At 39.8% G+C, this 16,588-nt stretch overlaps 1 protein-coding gene across 3 annotated transcripts in view; it reads left to right on the plus strand.

Moving 5' to 3' along the window:
• The first annotated feature begins 9,989 nt into the window (after nucleotides 1-9,989).
• MCPH1 (microcephalin 1) overlaps nucleotides 9,990-16,588 on the plus strand; it is a 120,286-nt gene continuing 113,687 nt past the window's right edge. For 2 of the 3 annotated variants that reach the window (XM_058801626.1, XM_058801628.1), the window contains exons 1-3: nucleotides 9,990-10,045; nucleotides 12,105-12,196; nucleotides 14,503-14,621. In XM_058801626.1, coding sequence (XP_058657609.1) covers nucleotides 10,027-10,045; nucleotides 12,105-12,196; nucleotides 14,503-14,621 — 230 coding nt within the window. In that variant the 5' untranslated portion in view covers nucleotides 9,990-10,026. Of the gene's footprint in view, nucleotides 10,046-10,227; nucleotides 10,353-12,104; nucleotides 12,197-14,502; nucleotides 14,622-16,588 lie in introns of those variants that run through there. The other variant, XM_058801627.1, reaches the window with a different exon arrangement.

Consider the following 16,588-nt stretch of genomic DNA (forward strand, 5'->3'; position numbering starts at 1 on the left):
TAAAATTAACCATATGACTTAGAGCATCAACCAGGCACTCCTTGAACTCTTTCAGGCTTAGTGCTGTGACCACTTCCCTCAGGAACTTGTTCCAATAACCAACCACCTGCTCAGTGAGGACCCTTTTCCTAATTTCAGCCTGAACTTCCTTTGACACAGCTTCATTCCATTTCCTTGTGACATATTGCTGGTCACCAGAGACACATAAGCATTTCCCTCTCTGCTGCCTGCCTTGAGAAAGGTTTAGATTGCCATGAGGTCAACCACTCAGTTTTCTCTTTTCCAGGCTGAATAAGTCAAATGATCTCAGCTGCTTCTCCTAAGTCTTGCCGTTGAGAACTTTCAGCATCGTGGCATCCCTCACCTAGAGACTCTCTAGTACTTGGATGTCCTTCTTACATAGTGATACCCAAAACTGCATACAATCATGGGGAGGCTACAGCAGGGAAGTGCTGAGGACAATCACCTCCCTTGACTGGCTGGCAGTGCTGCTCCTGATGCACCCCAGGACATGGCTGCCAGGACACTGCTGACTCATATTCAATTTGCCATATGTTGCCACAGCCCTCTTCATAGAGAGCAGGCAGGCACAATTTCCCAAGGATATGTCCTGGGAATTGCAGCAAGGAACTTCAGAGAAAGAGAAAACAATTATCTCTACTTGCTGCGCATATCGTTTTGCACATGTGGAATGTGTTAGGAAGATTGTTTACCTGAAGAGATTTGGTAATTGGATTCTGTTGAAGATTGTTTTGTTTCCTTGGCCAATAACTCAAAGCTGTGTCCTGGTTGTCTCAAGACAGTCATGAGTTTTCTTTAGTATGTAATTTAGTATAGTATAGTACAGTATAGCATCTTTTTAATATAGTATAGTATAATGTAATATAATATAGTTTAATAAAGCAATTGTTCAGCATTCTGAATCAATGAAGTCAGATGCCAATCATTTCCTGCAGTGGGGGCACCCTAAATTACAATAGCCATCATCAGTGTTGAAAACAAGCAAAAAAGGCATTAAGTGTCTCTGCTTTGTCTACATCTTTGCTTAGGAGGTGACTGACCCCAACAGCAACCAAATTAATTTACCAATATTACTTCTGATTCTCCTTTTGATATTAACATATTTTTAAAGCCCTTGTTGTTGTCCTTCCCAACTCGAATCAAGCTTTGGAAACAGGAATTTTATCCCTACAGTAATGACCAGCATCTCTATACTCCTCCCATATTGCCTGTCCTTGTCTCTTATGTCCACATATTTTCCTTCTCTTCCTAAGATCTAGAAGATCCCTGCTCAGCCAGTCTTCTGTGCCACTTGACTTCTGACATTTTGGAATTGCTTGCCTATCTGTCCTGAAAAATCTATAACTGTCCATTGCACAACCCCATCACAGGACTCATCCCATCATTTTTGTCTTATTCCAATGATGTCATCGATATGGGACAGAGCCAAAGCTTCTAGTTCTTATTTTTTATTCCTCATGCTGTGCACATTTTTATAAGGACATTTCAAATGTACTGAGCACATGTAATGAGCACATTGTGGACCTCACTAGCACATGATCCTTCAAAACTTGGCATGCCACCCCCACGCTTATCTCTAGGGAACCTAGTTTTATCCCCTTCCCATTTTAAATCTAGTTTAAAGCTCATTCCATGAGCTCTGCTAACTGCTGTGCAAAGATCCTTTTCCCCTTTGAGACAGGTGTATTCCATCTGCTGCCAGCAGGCTCAGTGTCACGTAGACCAACCCATGATAAAAAAACCCAGAATTCTGCCAGTGACACCAGGCTCACAGCTAGGTACCAATTCTCTGTTTCTTCCAGTGTCTTCCCTCATCACTTCCTGCAACTGGAAGGATAGTGAACACTACTTCTGCTCCTGATCCCTTAACCTATTGTCCCAAGGCCCTGAAGTCTCTCCTGATCGCCCTCAGGCTCCTTGTTGCAACTTCACCATTGCCTACAGGAAAAATCAGTAGTAGATAATAATCTGAGAGCCATACCAGAGTATGAAGTTTTCTCATCATATCTTTAACCCAGGTCCCAGGAAGGCAGAAGGCCTGTTGTTCTCTACAAGATCAGGTTGCAGGTGGTTTTCTGCCAGGTGTTTTGTTTCACATTCAGAACACCGCATCTTTCATCACAGCACAGGGCGACGAAAGATGGCATGGACCAGTTCCACAACACCTTACACTGGTCGAAGTCAGATGAGCTTCCACTCCTCCTTCAATAATATGTTCCCATCCCTGCTTCTCACTGGCACTCTTGCTCAGAAGTCATGCACTGACTTAATTCAAGGAGGTGATCTAGCTGAAAATTCCTAAATTAAAGGATAAATCTGGTTGGAAGGGATTTTGGGAATTTGTCTAGTCAGGTACAAAACTAAACTCAGACAATATTTGCTTGGGTCTTTGTGCACTGTGTTCTTGAGCACTCCCAAGAACAGATATTCCACAACCCCGCTGGGAAACCTGCTCCATTTCTTGGCCCAGTTACCTCAATCTCTCCTCAAAGGACAAATGTTCCTGTCATCCTGATGGCCTTTCACTGAACTTACTGCAATTTCTCCATGTCCTCCTCCTGCGGAAAGAACCCAAATCACACTTCATTATTGCCATAAGTCCTTCCTGTCCAGGTGCAGGATTTTGGACATTTGTTGAATTTAACAATGTTCCAATCAGTCCATTCAGGTCCCTCTGAATGGCAGTCTTAAACTCAGCAGTACAGATATTACCCATCAGTTGGAGTCACAAACGTTCTTACAGCATCAAATCTCTCAAAACTTGAAACTTTAGAAACATAAAAATATGTATTTCAGTCAGAGCTTATCTAACCCAGTAACCTGTCTCAGAGTTTCAACCTATTTATGATTTCAGGATTTCCTGAGCTAGGCATAACTGTGAAATACTTAGTAACCTGTGGCATTCACATTTTCTGAAAAAATCCCTTCACCCAGGATTTTTCTCCTGGGAAGCTGAGAAGCCTCAGAGAAAAAGAAAAACAATAATTATCTGATTTGCTTCTGTGTTTTTGCATTTGTTTGGAATGTGTTTGCAGATTGTTTACCACTTTGGGATTGTTTACCACCTCGTTTACCAAGGTGGTTGTTTCACTGGTTTCTGCTGTGAGTTGTTTTGACTCAATGGCCAGTTGGGGCCAAGCTGTGTCAAGACTCTGGAAAGAGTCACGAGTTTTCATTATTATCTTTTTAGCCTTTCATAAGTATCCTTTCTGTATTCTTTAGCATAGGTTAGTATACCATTCTTTAATACAATACAGTATCATAAAATAACAAATTAGCCTTCTGAGAACATGGAGTCAGATTCATCATTCCTTCCATCATCTGGGGGCAATGCAAATACAATAGAAACCCACCTGAATTCTGTGATGACTTCTGCCAGCCGCAACGCTGAGCTGCTAGGAGTTCTACAGTTCAAGTTCCTCTTGTGTTGTAAAAAAAACCACTTTTTTTTTTTGTTTTGAATATGACTTCTACTGACTTCTTTGAATGCTTGTACTTTATTGGGAAGAGAGAGCAAACAGCCTGTCCCCAGTATCCCTCTGCAGGTCACTCATCAGTCTGTACCTCCCTTTTTACACATCTGCCCTCACTTAGCTGCTTTCCAGAAAATATTGAGGCCCACTAAACCATATGGAGTCTATCACGTACTTCTGCTCACACCAGTCACCCTCCTCTGAGCCTGAACCCTACCATATCCTACTTAACGTGGGAGACAAGCTCTGCTGAGACAATGTAGGCAAACTACAGTTAAAAGTAGAGTAATATTCCTTGTTTTGCTGCCTATTCCCAAAGAGACAGTAACAGAAAGCTCCTTTCCTGTGTACACCATGCCATCCTTTATACAAGCTGGAAATTCTAGTTGGCAAGTAAAGCACTTCAGATGATTTCAAATGAGCTTTGATTATTCATGCCAGGGAGATATGAGGTCACACCATTGGTCTCTTTGCTGTGTCCATTGCTTCTGGATGAGTCAGCTGCAGCAAATGTGAGTCCTGCTTCAGTTCACAGCCTTAACTCCAAATTTACCCTACCATCACTTTTTCTGAGACTCAGGTAAACTGCGGAGCTTACAGTAGGTGATGGAAACCTGAAATTGCTCTCACATGTTCAAGCAAGACCTGCCTGAACACACACAAGAGGACTCTGTTTTTAAACAGTATCTTTTGGGTAGATTTGCCAAGTGAGAGTAGAGTCATGAAGCACTGGAGATATCCATCATTAATGCTGTCTTCCATAGTCCAGAGCTGCATCTCCACAGAGGTGTATGAAAAGCAAGAAGGCTGTGTTCAGTAGTAGAGTTCTACATTGCTTGGAAAAATCACAAACCTTCACAAAGGAATGTTAGTACAGAGGTCAGATAAACTGGCTTTTCGACCCCTTCAGTCTCACCTTGAACTGCAGGCAGTGAAACCTGCTCAGAAGTGAAATGCATAAACCTTCCATGCCACCATGAACGACACAGACACCTGCTTATTAGCATGTTGTTGAGTCATAGTCTCACTTACATGAAAGGCTGTTATTTTTCAGCATGTTGCTAACTTTTTGTTCCACAATAGGTCTCTGGGGTCATGTGGATAACAGACATTGTCTTACTGGGTGAATTAAAATAAGGATAGATCTCTATCCTATTATCACTGTTTCACAAAAGCAAAATAAAGCTGTGCTGTGTCAGCACATTAGCTGTGGATATAAAAACAGTGATTTCTTAACCACAGGGTAGAAAAAGAAAATAAAACTGGTCATTGCCTCAGTGAAAGTAAAAAGTATTAGATGCTTTTTCATTTTTTCATTTCCTGAAAAAGGTCTCATACTTACTTCATGTCATTTTCTTAATCATGAAGTTCACATTAGAAATTAACAAAATCATCTCGTTGATGAGAACATTCAACAATTCAGTAAGACTACGCAATCCATAATTTTACACTTTCCTTATGGCAGGAAATAAATATCCCCCATAATTTTTTACACGTTCCATGAAACACAAATAAGGACTGAGAGTAGCAGTAACATTTTTTTGACAATGATGAATACACATACATCTCACAAGCATATGCAACTTTTTTCCCAGCATTGCTCACAATGGCTATTAAAAAGCTGCTTTTTCTGTTTGTTTTGGGGTTTTTTTTCTTACTAATATCTACTAATAGTCTAAATAATATAAAACTAAAATAAACAGGAAAAATATGAGATAGGAATTTCCTCTTGTCTGTTTAGAATGAACTATTCTACAAAACAGAAGTGGAAAGTTAAAACATGCCTTTTTAAGCATCAGCCAAAGGAGGAAAACTGGAGAACAAACAAGCTACTGTTTGCAATCTCAGGAGGCATTCTGCTTGTAGAGAAACAAAGAGACTACAATGCCTCTGAGGCTACTGAGGTGTGACTCCTCTATCTTATCATCCTTGTTTAAAAGACAAGTGTCTGCCAAGGTAGGCATGAGCCTTACTGGAAAGGAAAATGTGACCCCCTTCCTTCCACATTCCTATAACTTTGAAATTACAGGGCTCTCAGGCAAAGATATTGGCAAAGGAATAACAGTTCTTTACTAGAATACATATATAACAAGACAAACACACAACAATAACAGCGGCAACACCAAACAGAACCAGGGACCCAGTCCCAGCCCCCTCTCGGCCGCAGCCTTTCCCCTTCAGTGCAGTTCCGGGCATGGCCAGCAGGGGCGCTGCTGGCTCCGGTGGGCGGGGCAGGTGCGGTGACTCCCCCGCGGCGGCAGGGGGCGCTGTGGCGCCAGCCTGGCGTGGTTAATGGCCGCGCAGCGAAAGGGTTTCCTTCATTAATTGGGAACTAATAACCAAACAGTTACAATCCCAACGCTCATGAGCTGGAAATATTAGTTCATCACAGAATAGTTATGTAGTCCTGAGAAAAGGATCCCAGGGTGGAGTATGTAAAGTATATCTGTCAGTCCAGTATTAATGGCACAGAACGTGGCTGCCAAAACACTGCACAGTTTTGTATGCTACTTTAAAAATCAACATTCAAACTGAAACAGACACAGACAAGAACTGTTAGACTTACCTAACAGAGAAAACAAGAACTGTACCTTGTCAGAGTAGAGAACGACAGTTGATGTGGACAATCAGAGCTGATTTCTGGAGCTTCCTCCATGAAGGCAGAATGCAAGTTTGTACCTGCTCCAGTCTCTTCTTCCCACCTCTGCATCTCTGATGGTCAAGTAGCATTGTAGAGATGATAATTCCAGTTTTCATACAAGTGTTCAGGTCTTAAATACACAGATTGAATTACTGGGATTTACTACTTTAGGGAAAACAGCTGTTTATCTGGAACACAACTCACAGTTAGAAATTTAAGATTAAAAAAACAAATACAAAAAGTTAAAGCTGTTGTTTACACAGATTGGAAAGAGGTTCATAAATCTACCCAACCAAATAAACAAACAAACACTACCCAATAATCAATATAGAAAATCAGACATTAGTTAATAAGAGCAAATTTCTTATTTGTTCTAGGAATCTTTCATATGCTTAATGTCAACTCCCAGGGAGGAATACATAGCACACCATCTGAACTCTGTGTCTGAGAACTTGTCTCTGTGATATAGCCTTACAATTACCATCCCAAAGTTTACATCCAATTTACATCAATAAATTAAGGGCTGGCTGAGAAGGAATCTTTTGAATTACCAAAGCAACACTTGAGAATACAGCTCTTTTTTGGTTTTTACCTAAATCTAGAAAATTATTGCATTGATGGATTTTTTTTTTTAGGTTTTTTTTTTTTTTTTTTTAGTTTTTCAGTACTTTTTGGATAGCTTGGAAACATTTAGGTGTGTATAGGGTTTTTACTTTTTTGAACTATTACTTCTTTTTGATTAGGAGGTCAACTGAAATGTAACTTTCACAGTTCCTTCCTTTCTCAATATAATTAACCTGTACAACTCTTTCTTCCTAGTACAGCATTCTATCACCTGTATGTCCTAGTAAGTACTGACTGTAGAGAAATCATGTCAATATAACAGTTAATGCTATTTTCCTAGCTTTATAGACACCATGACATTACATATCATCAAGCCAAATAACAGGCTTATTTAGAAGGCATTTATGTTTACTTAATGTTAATAAGCCCCATTCATTGTCATTTTCAGAAGTTCATTGTGGCATGAAAGTTAAAACACCCTGATATATTCAAACTGGCAAAATAGCAGCTGTAAAAATACAGTGTTGCATCCTGTAAGTACTAGAGGATGATAAATTCTGAGTAACTGACAGCAAGACAATACTGGCACAAGAACAGACAACTATTAAATACCAGAGGAATTCTGAAGTTTGTCACCATCTGAGAATTAAGTTCCTAAATTAAATCCTAAGGTCAAAACTGCAATTGTTGAAGAAAAACCTGTAAATTTGTGGGACAGTTTCAGTATTCATTTCTGTGATAAAAAGGTGGGCATCCCAAACACAGTGTTCTCATGAGTAGTCCTCGTCTGCTGTGATAATGAATTACATTTTCTTGCAATTACTACTTTTCATTGTTTCTACCTGTCTAGAATCAGAACATGCAGGTGTAATTGCACATTTCAGCACATTTGCCTTTAGCATCTATAAAACCTGCTACTACCTTTCAGCTAAAGGCTCAAACATAGTCTGTGGGTTATTTTACTGAAGATTTCCAATGCATGTTTAAATCTCCCCTACCTCCCCTTCTGGACTTGCCTCCAGATCAATGTTTATAGATGCTGCATTAGACACAACTCTCTTTTCCTTGAGGCACAGTTGAGAACCTTGGTAAAAATATTTTATTATTGCCCAGCAAAGAACTGTGTAACATACTGACAGAAGTACCAAGGACAGGTAAATAAAAACAAGCATAGATTGACTGGTTACTTTATGCACATAGTGAATAAATAAGTGAAAGGAAGACATTCAGCAGAGGGAGTACCCAAGAACTTATATGCTCAACACTTGCCACAGATCTAGTTCATCACCAATGCCCTGGAAATGAAACAAACTGTATCAATGCCAAAATGTTACATACTAGATTAACAGATCTTAAAAAGCATTAGTAAAGCCATCTGCTCGGTAGACTCCTAGGAGTCAAGATCTGAGTCTGTCCACAAAAGTATGAATGTGCATAATGGACCACATCAAAACCGTTTCAGGTCAGCACTGTCTCTCCAGTGCAAAATGACTGAAAAAAAAGAAAAACATGAAGTGTTCTCTGTACCTTCTCAGAGTTCAGCAATATACAGTTCAAGGCTCTACTAAGGAAAAGGTGATTTTGTACATTTTTGATAGTCTTAAACTGGTTTTCATTAATTTGCTGGATTTGCTTCAGAAACCATGTGGTTTGCCAGCACTCTGAACACTTCCACAGCCTCATGAGGCACAATATGGAAATATGTCTTCTGAGAAGAGCCCATCTGGTAGTCTTTTTTGGTCCTAACTAGCTGTTGTTGGGAACATACCTCTCCATGTTCACCTTCTGGACACACTCGTGATTCTAAGGACCTCTAGTATACCCCTCTTCCACCATTTCTTTTCCAAGCGGACAAGTCCTTGTCTGAATAGCTATTTCTCATATGGAAATCACTTAGCATCTTTGTGTTGCATCTCTGTTGTTTTTCCATGTCAGCTATATTATTTTTCAGATTATGAAGTTACCATTAGATATTGAAGATTTCAGAACAGTGTCAATTTGCACAACTATATAGTAACTCCCGATCTCTGTGAGTTGCATAATAAAGCTATGCAGCATCATTTTCCTCTATGTGCTCCTTCTTTCTCACAGCGGATCTCCTTAAACTCACTAATTCCCTTGTTTTATTATACATTTTATCATTTTTCCCTGGGATAAACCATGACTTTTTCTCGAACTTCCCTCTGGTATCACATTTTCTACACTCCAGCCTTCGAGCACCACAGCCAGCTCCTATTAGGGTTCCCTAGCTATAGCTGATGGCACAGTTGCTTGCAAGCAGTTTTACATGCTTTGGTAAATACTGTCTCACAGTGCTCTTTACTAACCCCTATTTTGCTGCCTTTTTCTATTATTTGTTTTCTCACTTCACATGCTGCAGTTTGGGCCACCAGAGAGTTGAGAGACCAGCAGTTCTCTGATGCTGGACTTTCCTACAAACTAAAATTCTTCAGGAATGCCTCTTTAGGACTCCTTATGGCAAACGGTCACACAGAAAATGGATTCAGTGTTTGGCTTTGTCAAAACTTCGTGGCATCCTGGCCTCCGTCAGCAGTAGTGTGGCCAGCAGGACCAGGACCAGAGACTGTCCCCCTGTACTGAGCACAGTGAGGTCACCAAGCTCTGTGCCCAGCTCTGGGCCCCTCAATTCAGAAAGAACTTTGAGGAGCTGGAGCAAGTCCATAGAAGGGCAGCAAAGCTGGTGAAGGCTCTGGAGCACAAGGGCTGTGAGGAGCAGCTGAGGGAGCTGGGGGTGTTTAGCCTGGAGGAAGCACAGGGGGAACCTCATTGCTCTCTACAGCTGCAGAAAGGCAGCTGAAGCCACCTAAGGGTCATTCTTTCGTCCCAGGAACTAGTGACAGGATGAGAGGACATAGTTTTAAGCTGTAGCAGGGGCAGTTTAGGCTGGATATTAGGACGAGTTTTTTAACGGGAAAGGTGATTCGATATTGGAATGGGCTGCCCAGAGAAGTGGTGGAGTCACTGTCCCTGGAGATGTTTACAGAAAGACTGAATGTGGAACTCAGTGTACAGAGTAGTGTTGGGTCATAGGCTGGACTCGATGATCTCAGAAGTATTTTCCAACCTAATTACTTGTGTGACACTGTTTCCAGCAGCATGCGTTGTGCCAAGCCTTCCCCGGGGCCGGAAAGGGCCGGAGCTGGGCCGAGCACACTCCATTTCCGAGCAGGCCCGCGGGTCCGCGGCCGCTCCGCGCCCCGCAGCGGCACGGCCACGGCAGGGCCCTGGTGCGCAGGCGCGGCGGGGCCATGCGCGGGGGCGGGTTTGAACCGTGGCGGGCGCTGCGAGCTGCCGGCTGTGCTGCCAATGGAGCCCGCACTGAAAGGTACCGGCTCGGCCGCCCTGCGGTGGCTTCTCCCGGCGCGGGCTCCGCGCTGCCCCTGCCCCGTTTCTCCTTGCGGCCCTTGGCGCGGCGCTCCCCGGCAGGGCGGGTGGCGGGCGGCTGTGGAGGCCCCGCGGGCGGCTCTGACCCGCCGCTAACCCGCCCGATCCCGGCGGCGGGGCCTGGGGGTCGGCCCGGTGGGAGCGGGCTGTGCCCGGGCGCGGGCCCGGCCGCCTCCCTCCGCTCGGGTGACACTGCAGGGTGCTCCCCGTGGGGCACTGACCCCGACCCCTCTGTCCTTCCTAGTCCGGTCAGTCGTGGCTTTCTTCTGCATATCAAAATTTCTGCCTCGCTAAGTTGCCCTCTCATGGCCATTTTCCTCTGCGATCACCTCCTTCTCTGAGAACTTCTAAGGCTGACGTTTACAAGAACCGATCTCTACTCAGAGATCTTTTAGTTCAAAAAAGCGCAAAGCACTTCCTGGTTTTCCTTTTCATCCACTGTACAAAACCTGCAAAAAGCTTTGCCGTTCGCTGGAATATATTCGATTAGCTAAAACTGACTAATTATTATGTATGTAAAATGCTCCTTTGATCCTATTGCAAGGGCATGGAGTTTTGAAGTAGCATCCCTTTAAGTTCCTAGTTAGTTCCAGACCTTTACTGAAATGTTCTGATGTGTTTTTCCAGGACAATTTTAGCTATGAAAGTTCTAAAATATTTGATATAAGAGGAAGTTACTATCTTTTCAAATTCAAGTGCTTTTTTTTCACAACTGAACTATCAAGGAAGAAAGCAACTCTGGCAGAATCTGCCCCAGTCTGGTAGCAGAATGAACACAGTTAAAAGCACATTGGAGTAGACTTGTCTTAAATTCCCATTTATATCTGAATTCATAGTACTGATAATAAGATTTTTCCCAGTGCTTTGCACGAGGAAGTGCTTTGTTTCACATTTCTCTTGTATTTCAAAAATATTTCTAGTAATTGTAAAAATACTTTACTCTTTATAAGAGTACACCTATTGTTAAGAATAATTGGAGCATTATTCTGGTTTTCGTTTAGAAAGAAGACAGATGAGACTACATAATAATTAATCAGAAGGATATGCTTAATTATCTTAGTAGCTAAGATAATTAAGCAATATTCACTAAGGATGACCCTTTCAAAATTAAACTCTTGATTTTATTCCTGAGTTCTTAGACTTGTCTGGCCTTTGTCTGAAGTTGTTTTTGGTGAACTGCCATTTCTCCAATTTTTGGAATTTTCCTTATTTGCCATTCAATATGGGAAAGTGGCATGGCCAGTGGAACTGCAGGTCACTTTGGTGCCTGTCCTATGTAAAATTAATGAAGGGATTGTTATGAGTTTTATTTGTTTATCCCTACTTTTCAGTGCTTCTGTCTTCGGTTGGTTGCTTGAAGATATTCTCAAGCAAGGATGACTTGATTCCTTGAAGAGTTTATTAATCTGCTTAATGAAGCAAGCTAATTAAATCTTAATATCTCAAGTTGCATATGGCAACTGATATGTGATTTTATTAGCCTCTGTTATATGTATGTAATTTTGGGTCTTTCAATATAAATAAAATGGAAATTGAAGTCAATTGGAAATTGTTAAGTAATATTTCTGCAAAATTTCCTGGGAGTTCGGGCAAGGAGTAATTCTATTATGGTTTTCTATTTGTTCTAGAAGTTGTGTTGTATCAACTGGTTTTCAAATTTTTAACTAATCTGAAGATTAAAAGTGATTAAGTAATGGTAAGAGTGAGCAGTCATGTAAAGATAATGTATTGCTTGTTAAGCTGGTAGTGTGTTTTAAATAGATGAAGTAGAAAGTTAGCTAATGTCAGACTTCTAAGTTATTTCCATTACAATTAATTTAGGGGACATAAATACACTAAAAAAAATTTTGCAGCTGAAGTCTGATGCTCAGTTTACTAAAAGCTGTATTTGCAACTGAATGCAGTATGTATAAAATAAACTTTTATTGGAAGGAGGCAATTTAACAAGATTTACCATGGTATATACTTCATTAGTTGTTGTTTTCTGTCTTCTGATCCAGGTGTTTCTGCCTTTGTAGAAGTTTGGTCATCTAACAGAACAGAAAATTACTCAAAAACCTTCGAACAGCAGCTTCTTGATATGGGAGCAAAAGTAAGAGAACTATTTTAAAATAAATGGAATAGGAAAGATCTTAATTATAAATTAGCTTGCTTGTTCTACTTGTCACATATATTTCTTTTTAGTATGAGTGTTTAAAGGGCAAGAAGGCAGAAAATCAGAGACCTGAGAATAGACCAGTGTGCTGTAATATTCTTGCTGGTGACAGATGGGAAATGCATTTAAAGCCTTTCTACATCTACAGACCTCTTTGCATATTAATGTGATATCATGCTTCTTGTGGGAAGTATTTGGCTTGCCACAGACTGTGTGCAAAGTAAATCTAAGTCTTGAAAACCTGTGGTTTACAAGCATGTATCTTACTTTGTTTTGTTTTCATCAACATGTAATCAGCTGCTCTGTTGTTAGTACAATGTTTCCTAACCCAAGTACCATGACATTTTATTCTTCCATTCACTCTCCCCAAATTTGTATCAGTTCCAGAAAGTGCTGGTAAAAATACATCTTAAAAGTTTCAGTATATGTCTCAATGATTTTTTTTCCATACCAGATATAGTTGACTTGTAGGTGCATAAGATGTTTAATTGCCAGCTGTAACATTTCAACCAGATACCAAAGTCAAACTGGCATCTTCCCTTCTAGCACATTGTCATTGGTTAATGGAGATTTTTATTGCCTAGATTTTTTTTATTCTAAAAAAATTCTTGTGTGGACTCCCAGTGCTCTTTAAAATGGGCATGTGTGGATGTATTTTACTGTAATTTAGGAAATCTTGCAGCTCTCCCCAAATCCTCTCTTTCTGTATGAAGTAAGCTGAGTGAGTGTGACAAAACAGAGTAACTGGTTTTGTTACTAAAGCAAACGCAACTCTAAGTAAATAACTCGAGTAAAACAAATATTTCTGTGCTGTACTGTCAGACCTGTGTAATTCTATTCTTATGATGTAAGACTTTTTTTTCTCACAGAAAATATGGCAGAAGCATAAGGCTTCAAAATTCTTCAAATGTGTCAAAATAACCAAATATGGTGCAGGCAGATGATACAGATGAGCCTTTTTAGTATATTCTTATGACTGAATAGGGATGGTCATGCCCCTTCCTTATTCCAGGCACTTCCCTGTTCTTGGCTGAGCACGTGGTACTTAGCTGGCTTGGTTCACTGTGCCAGGAAATTAAATTCTAAATTAGTTTTTTGCTAGATTGTTGATTCTGACATCTCAAAGTTCAGCTGAGCAGCAGAAGATGCACAGGGTAAGGGGAGGAGGTGGGAAAGGTGAGAGGGAGGTGTAAGATGGTGCTCCTCCATAATTTGGAGACAAAGCTACATCAAGCATCCTTAGGACATGTGAGCAGATACTGGCAGAAGTGAGTAAGCAATTGCATCTGGAGTAATAATTTATTCTGTAAGAGACTAATGGATCATTTTATACCTAGATACTGAAATATCCTGGGATTTTGTCTTCTAAATCATAATCAGCTTGTCACCAGCCATGTTTGGAAAAGCTAAATAGTTTTCTTAAAGCTAAATACACATCCAGCATGTTGTAGGCAAAGTATAATGATGCAACTGAGGGCACAAGAGAAAGTTATGGAGCTATTTCTATTTGGCTGGGGAGATGCTGCAGTAAAAACAGAGTTCTATTGATGTAACCACATCAACAATCACAACTGATCAAGCAGTTCTGTGCGGGGTGCTTGGTCTCCACAATAAAAGCCTTGTTTGTGAAAAATGGAGTATCTAGAACTGAAAGCATCACTTGCTAATGGAGGCTGATAATTGAAAATTTGATCATCTGTGCTGACTTTTAATTTTCTGTATTTCCCATTTTTAAAGCATTTCCATATAAGTTTTGTTTGTAAACAGCCTTTCCCTCAAAACTAAAAGTGATTTTTATGGATGAAAATGTAGTTTAAAAAGTGAGGTTAGCTTTTAGTCTGAGTTCTTTTGCCTAAAAGATGTTTTGTTATTTCTTTGGGGACTGGCATCTGCTTTCTACCCTGGTGGTTGCATGAGAAATTATGTTGCACTATATAAGTTAAAATGTTGCAAAATTAGTGATACATCTAGAGTAGGGAGCTGAAAATGGTAACCTAGAGGAGACTGAAAACAAAGGGCTATTCCATCCCTGTAGCCTGCATTAGCTTGCCTAATGAGACTGGAGTTTTGATTGCTTGAGGCTTCTTGTGAAGTTGGGAAAGATCAAAAGGGTCCTTAACATAATGTTTAGAATAAATTTTTATGCTAGTGGTGTATACACTAAAAATGGGCTACACTAGCTGATTTCATTAGCATTTTCCAATTATCAGACTTTAATATCAGCTCTCTGTGTATTTCTGCAGGTTTCAAAAACTTTGAACAAGCACGTCACCCATGTAGTCTTCAAAGATGGACGTTTGACTACATGGAAGAAAGCACAGAACATCGGTGTAAAAATAGTTTCTGTACTCTGGGTGGAAAAGTGAGTACTTGTGGTTATAATGAATGTGGCCTACTTCAGAGATAATATTTTAATAATAATAATTTTCTAGTATTCTTAAATTGAAAAAAATAAATACAGTAACAGTTTTATTAATGTACTTGAAATAAATGTGATAAATCAGTGAGTAAATGAAAACTTTTCTGTGACATTATTCCTATTATAAAGCATGTGACTTACACAAAAAGGTAAAATATAAACTCTTAAAAAATAAATGTGGTGAACTAGTTTCATAGTACATTTGTTAAAAGTTCTATTCCTGTGCTCTCAGGTGGCATGTATAGACAGTGAAGGCCATACTTACATTGAATACAATTCTTCCATTTTCATATGTAAAAGTACATTTCATCAAGGGCATTGTACTGTTTCTGTAGTTAAATCTTGTAAACAGAATAAATCCTAGCAAGAAAGAAAAAGATCCATATGTATTCTGGTTTTTAAGATATTTGGCAAGTTCAGAGCAAAACTTCATGAAAAGTCTCTTCTACCATATGGAAAAAGTTCAATTTGTTTTTTAAAAAATTGAAGAAAAATTTCATCTGTGCAACCAGTCCTTTGGCATTTGCTAAGTGCAAATATTTTGGGCTTGGTGGTTTTTGTTTTTTTTTTTTGTGGTTTTTTTTTTTGTGGTTTTTTTTTTTTTTTTTTTTTTTTTTTTTTTTTTTTTAAAGGGGAGCACAAATCTATGCCCTACAGACACCTAAATGTATGCCAGTACAGCCTGGAAACTTATGATGCAAGTCCCTAGCCAAAAAATAAATTCATGCAAATCTGCAGACAGAGGGGTTTTCTTTTTTTTTAAAGTATGTCAGATGTAGAAGTTACAGTCACACAATCCAGCCAGCTTTAACACCAAAGAAGAAATACCTCAAGTTCTTGAAAATGAGGGTGATGCAAAATTTTATTTATGTGAAAATGTCTTTCAGGGACCTGGTGCTATTTGAATGTGTGACAGTGATGATGATTTCAATACTGTTGTAAAATTGAATATACTCTTCATGTGGCTAAGTGTATAAATACAGAATTTGAAATCTTAGCCACATGAACTATAAATTATTGGTGATTTGGATGTGCTGTAGTAAAAAGGATCTCATAAAAGTCCAGATGAGTACCACCAGCAATGGAAGAATGAGAGTGCCTTACAGGGGAGAGTCTAGGACATGTCATACAGAAATATTCTCTCTGTGATCGCAGTTCCACCAAAAGATTCTCCTCTGCACTGCTGGAAGGCATTGAGTGGATGAACACCGTAGAAAGCTGAGGCATAGAAACAGCTGGATATGTGATACTGTAGGGGACATCATGGAGTTTTGAAATCCAGGTGTAAAAGCCTCAAGGAACTTTAAGTTTTGCTGGATGACAGCAACAAAGGAAGACAAGAGAAAGCATCTACAGGGAAAACTTAGATTGTTTGGTAGGAAAGTGAAGGCTAGTATCTTCCTGGTATCTTTTAAGTATTCCTGTTATAATTTTCTGACCAAAGCAAGGTCTTGGTACATGACTTAGAAGATGAAGTTTGTTGGAACTTGGGGAGTCATCTAAAATAGATGTATTTTATTTCAGAGGAGGACTCAAGCTGTGAATTATCGTTGAACTTCTCTATAATCTTTTTCTTCTGCTCCTTAGTTTAAAGTAAATGCCAAAGGGTACAGAAGAACATACAGCTTAGATTGGTGTATGCTCTAAGCAGAATTCATGAGAATATCATATCCTTGAGCAAAATGTAGGTCAAGAGCACTGTAACTTGTATAAGAGATAGTAATGAATATTCCTACTGTTCATGGGTTATTCAAATGAGGCACAGACAGTACAAAATTAAAATGAGTCTGTGGTAGTATACATACAAATTTTCAGGTTTTTATAATTAGAGAACCAGAGTGCCTGACTACATTACATGTCTAGTACATCCATGTCCCAGACACTGGTAGGCAGAAGATAGAAGATAGTTT

Source organism: Ammospiza caudacuta, chromosome 3 (assembly GCF_027887145.1).
Source record: "Ammospiza caudacuta isolate bAmmCau1 chromosome 3, bAmmCau1.pri, whole genome shotgun sequence".
In the NCBI taxonomy this organism is placed as follows: Eukaryota; Metazoa; Chordata; class Aves; order Passeriformes; family Passerellidae; genus Ammospiza; species Ammospiza caudacuta.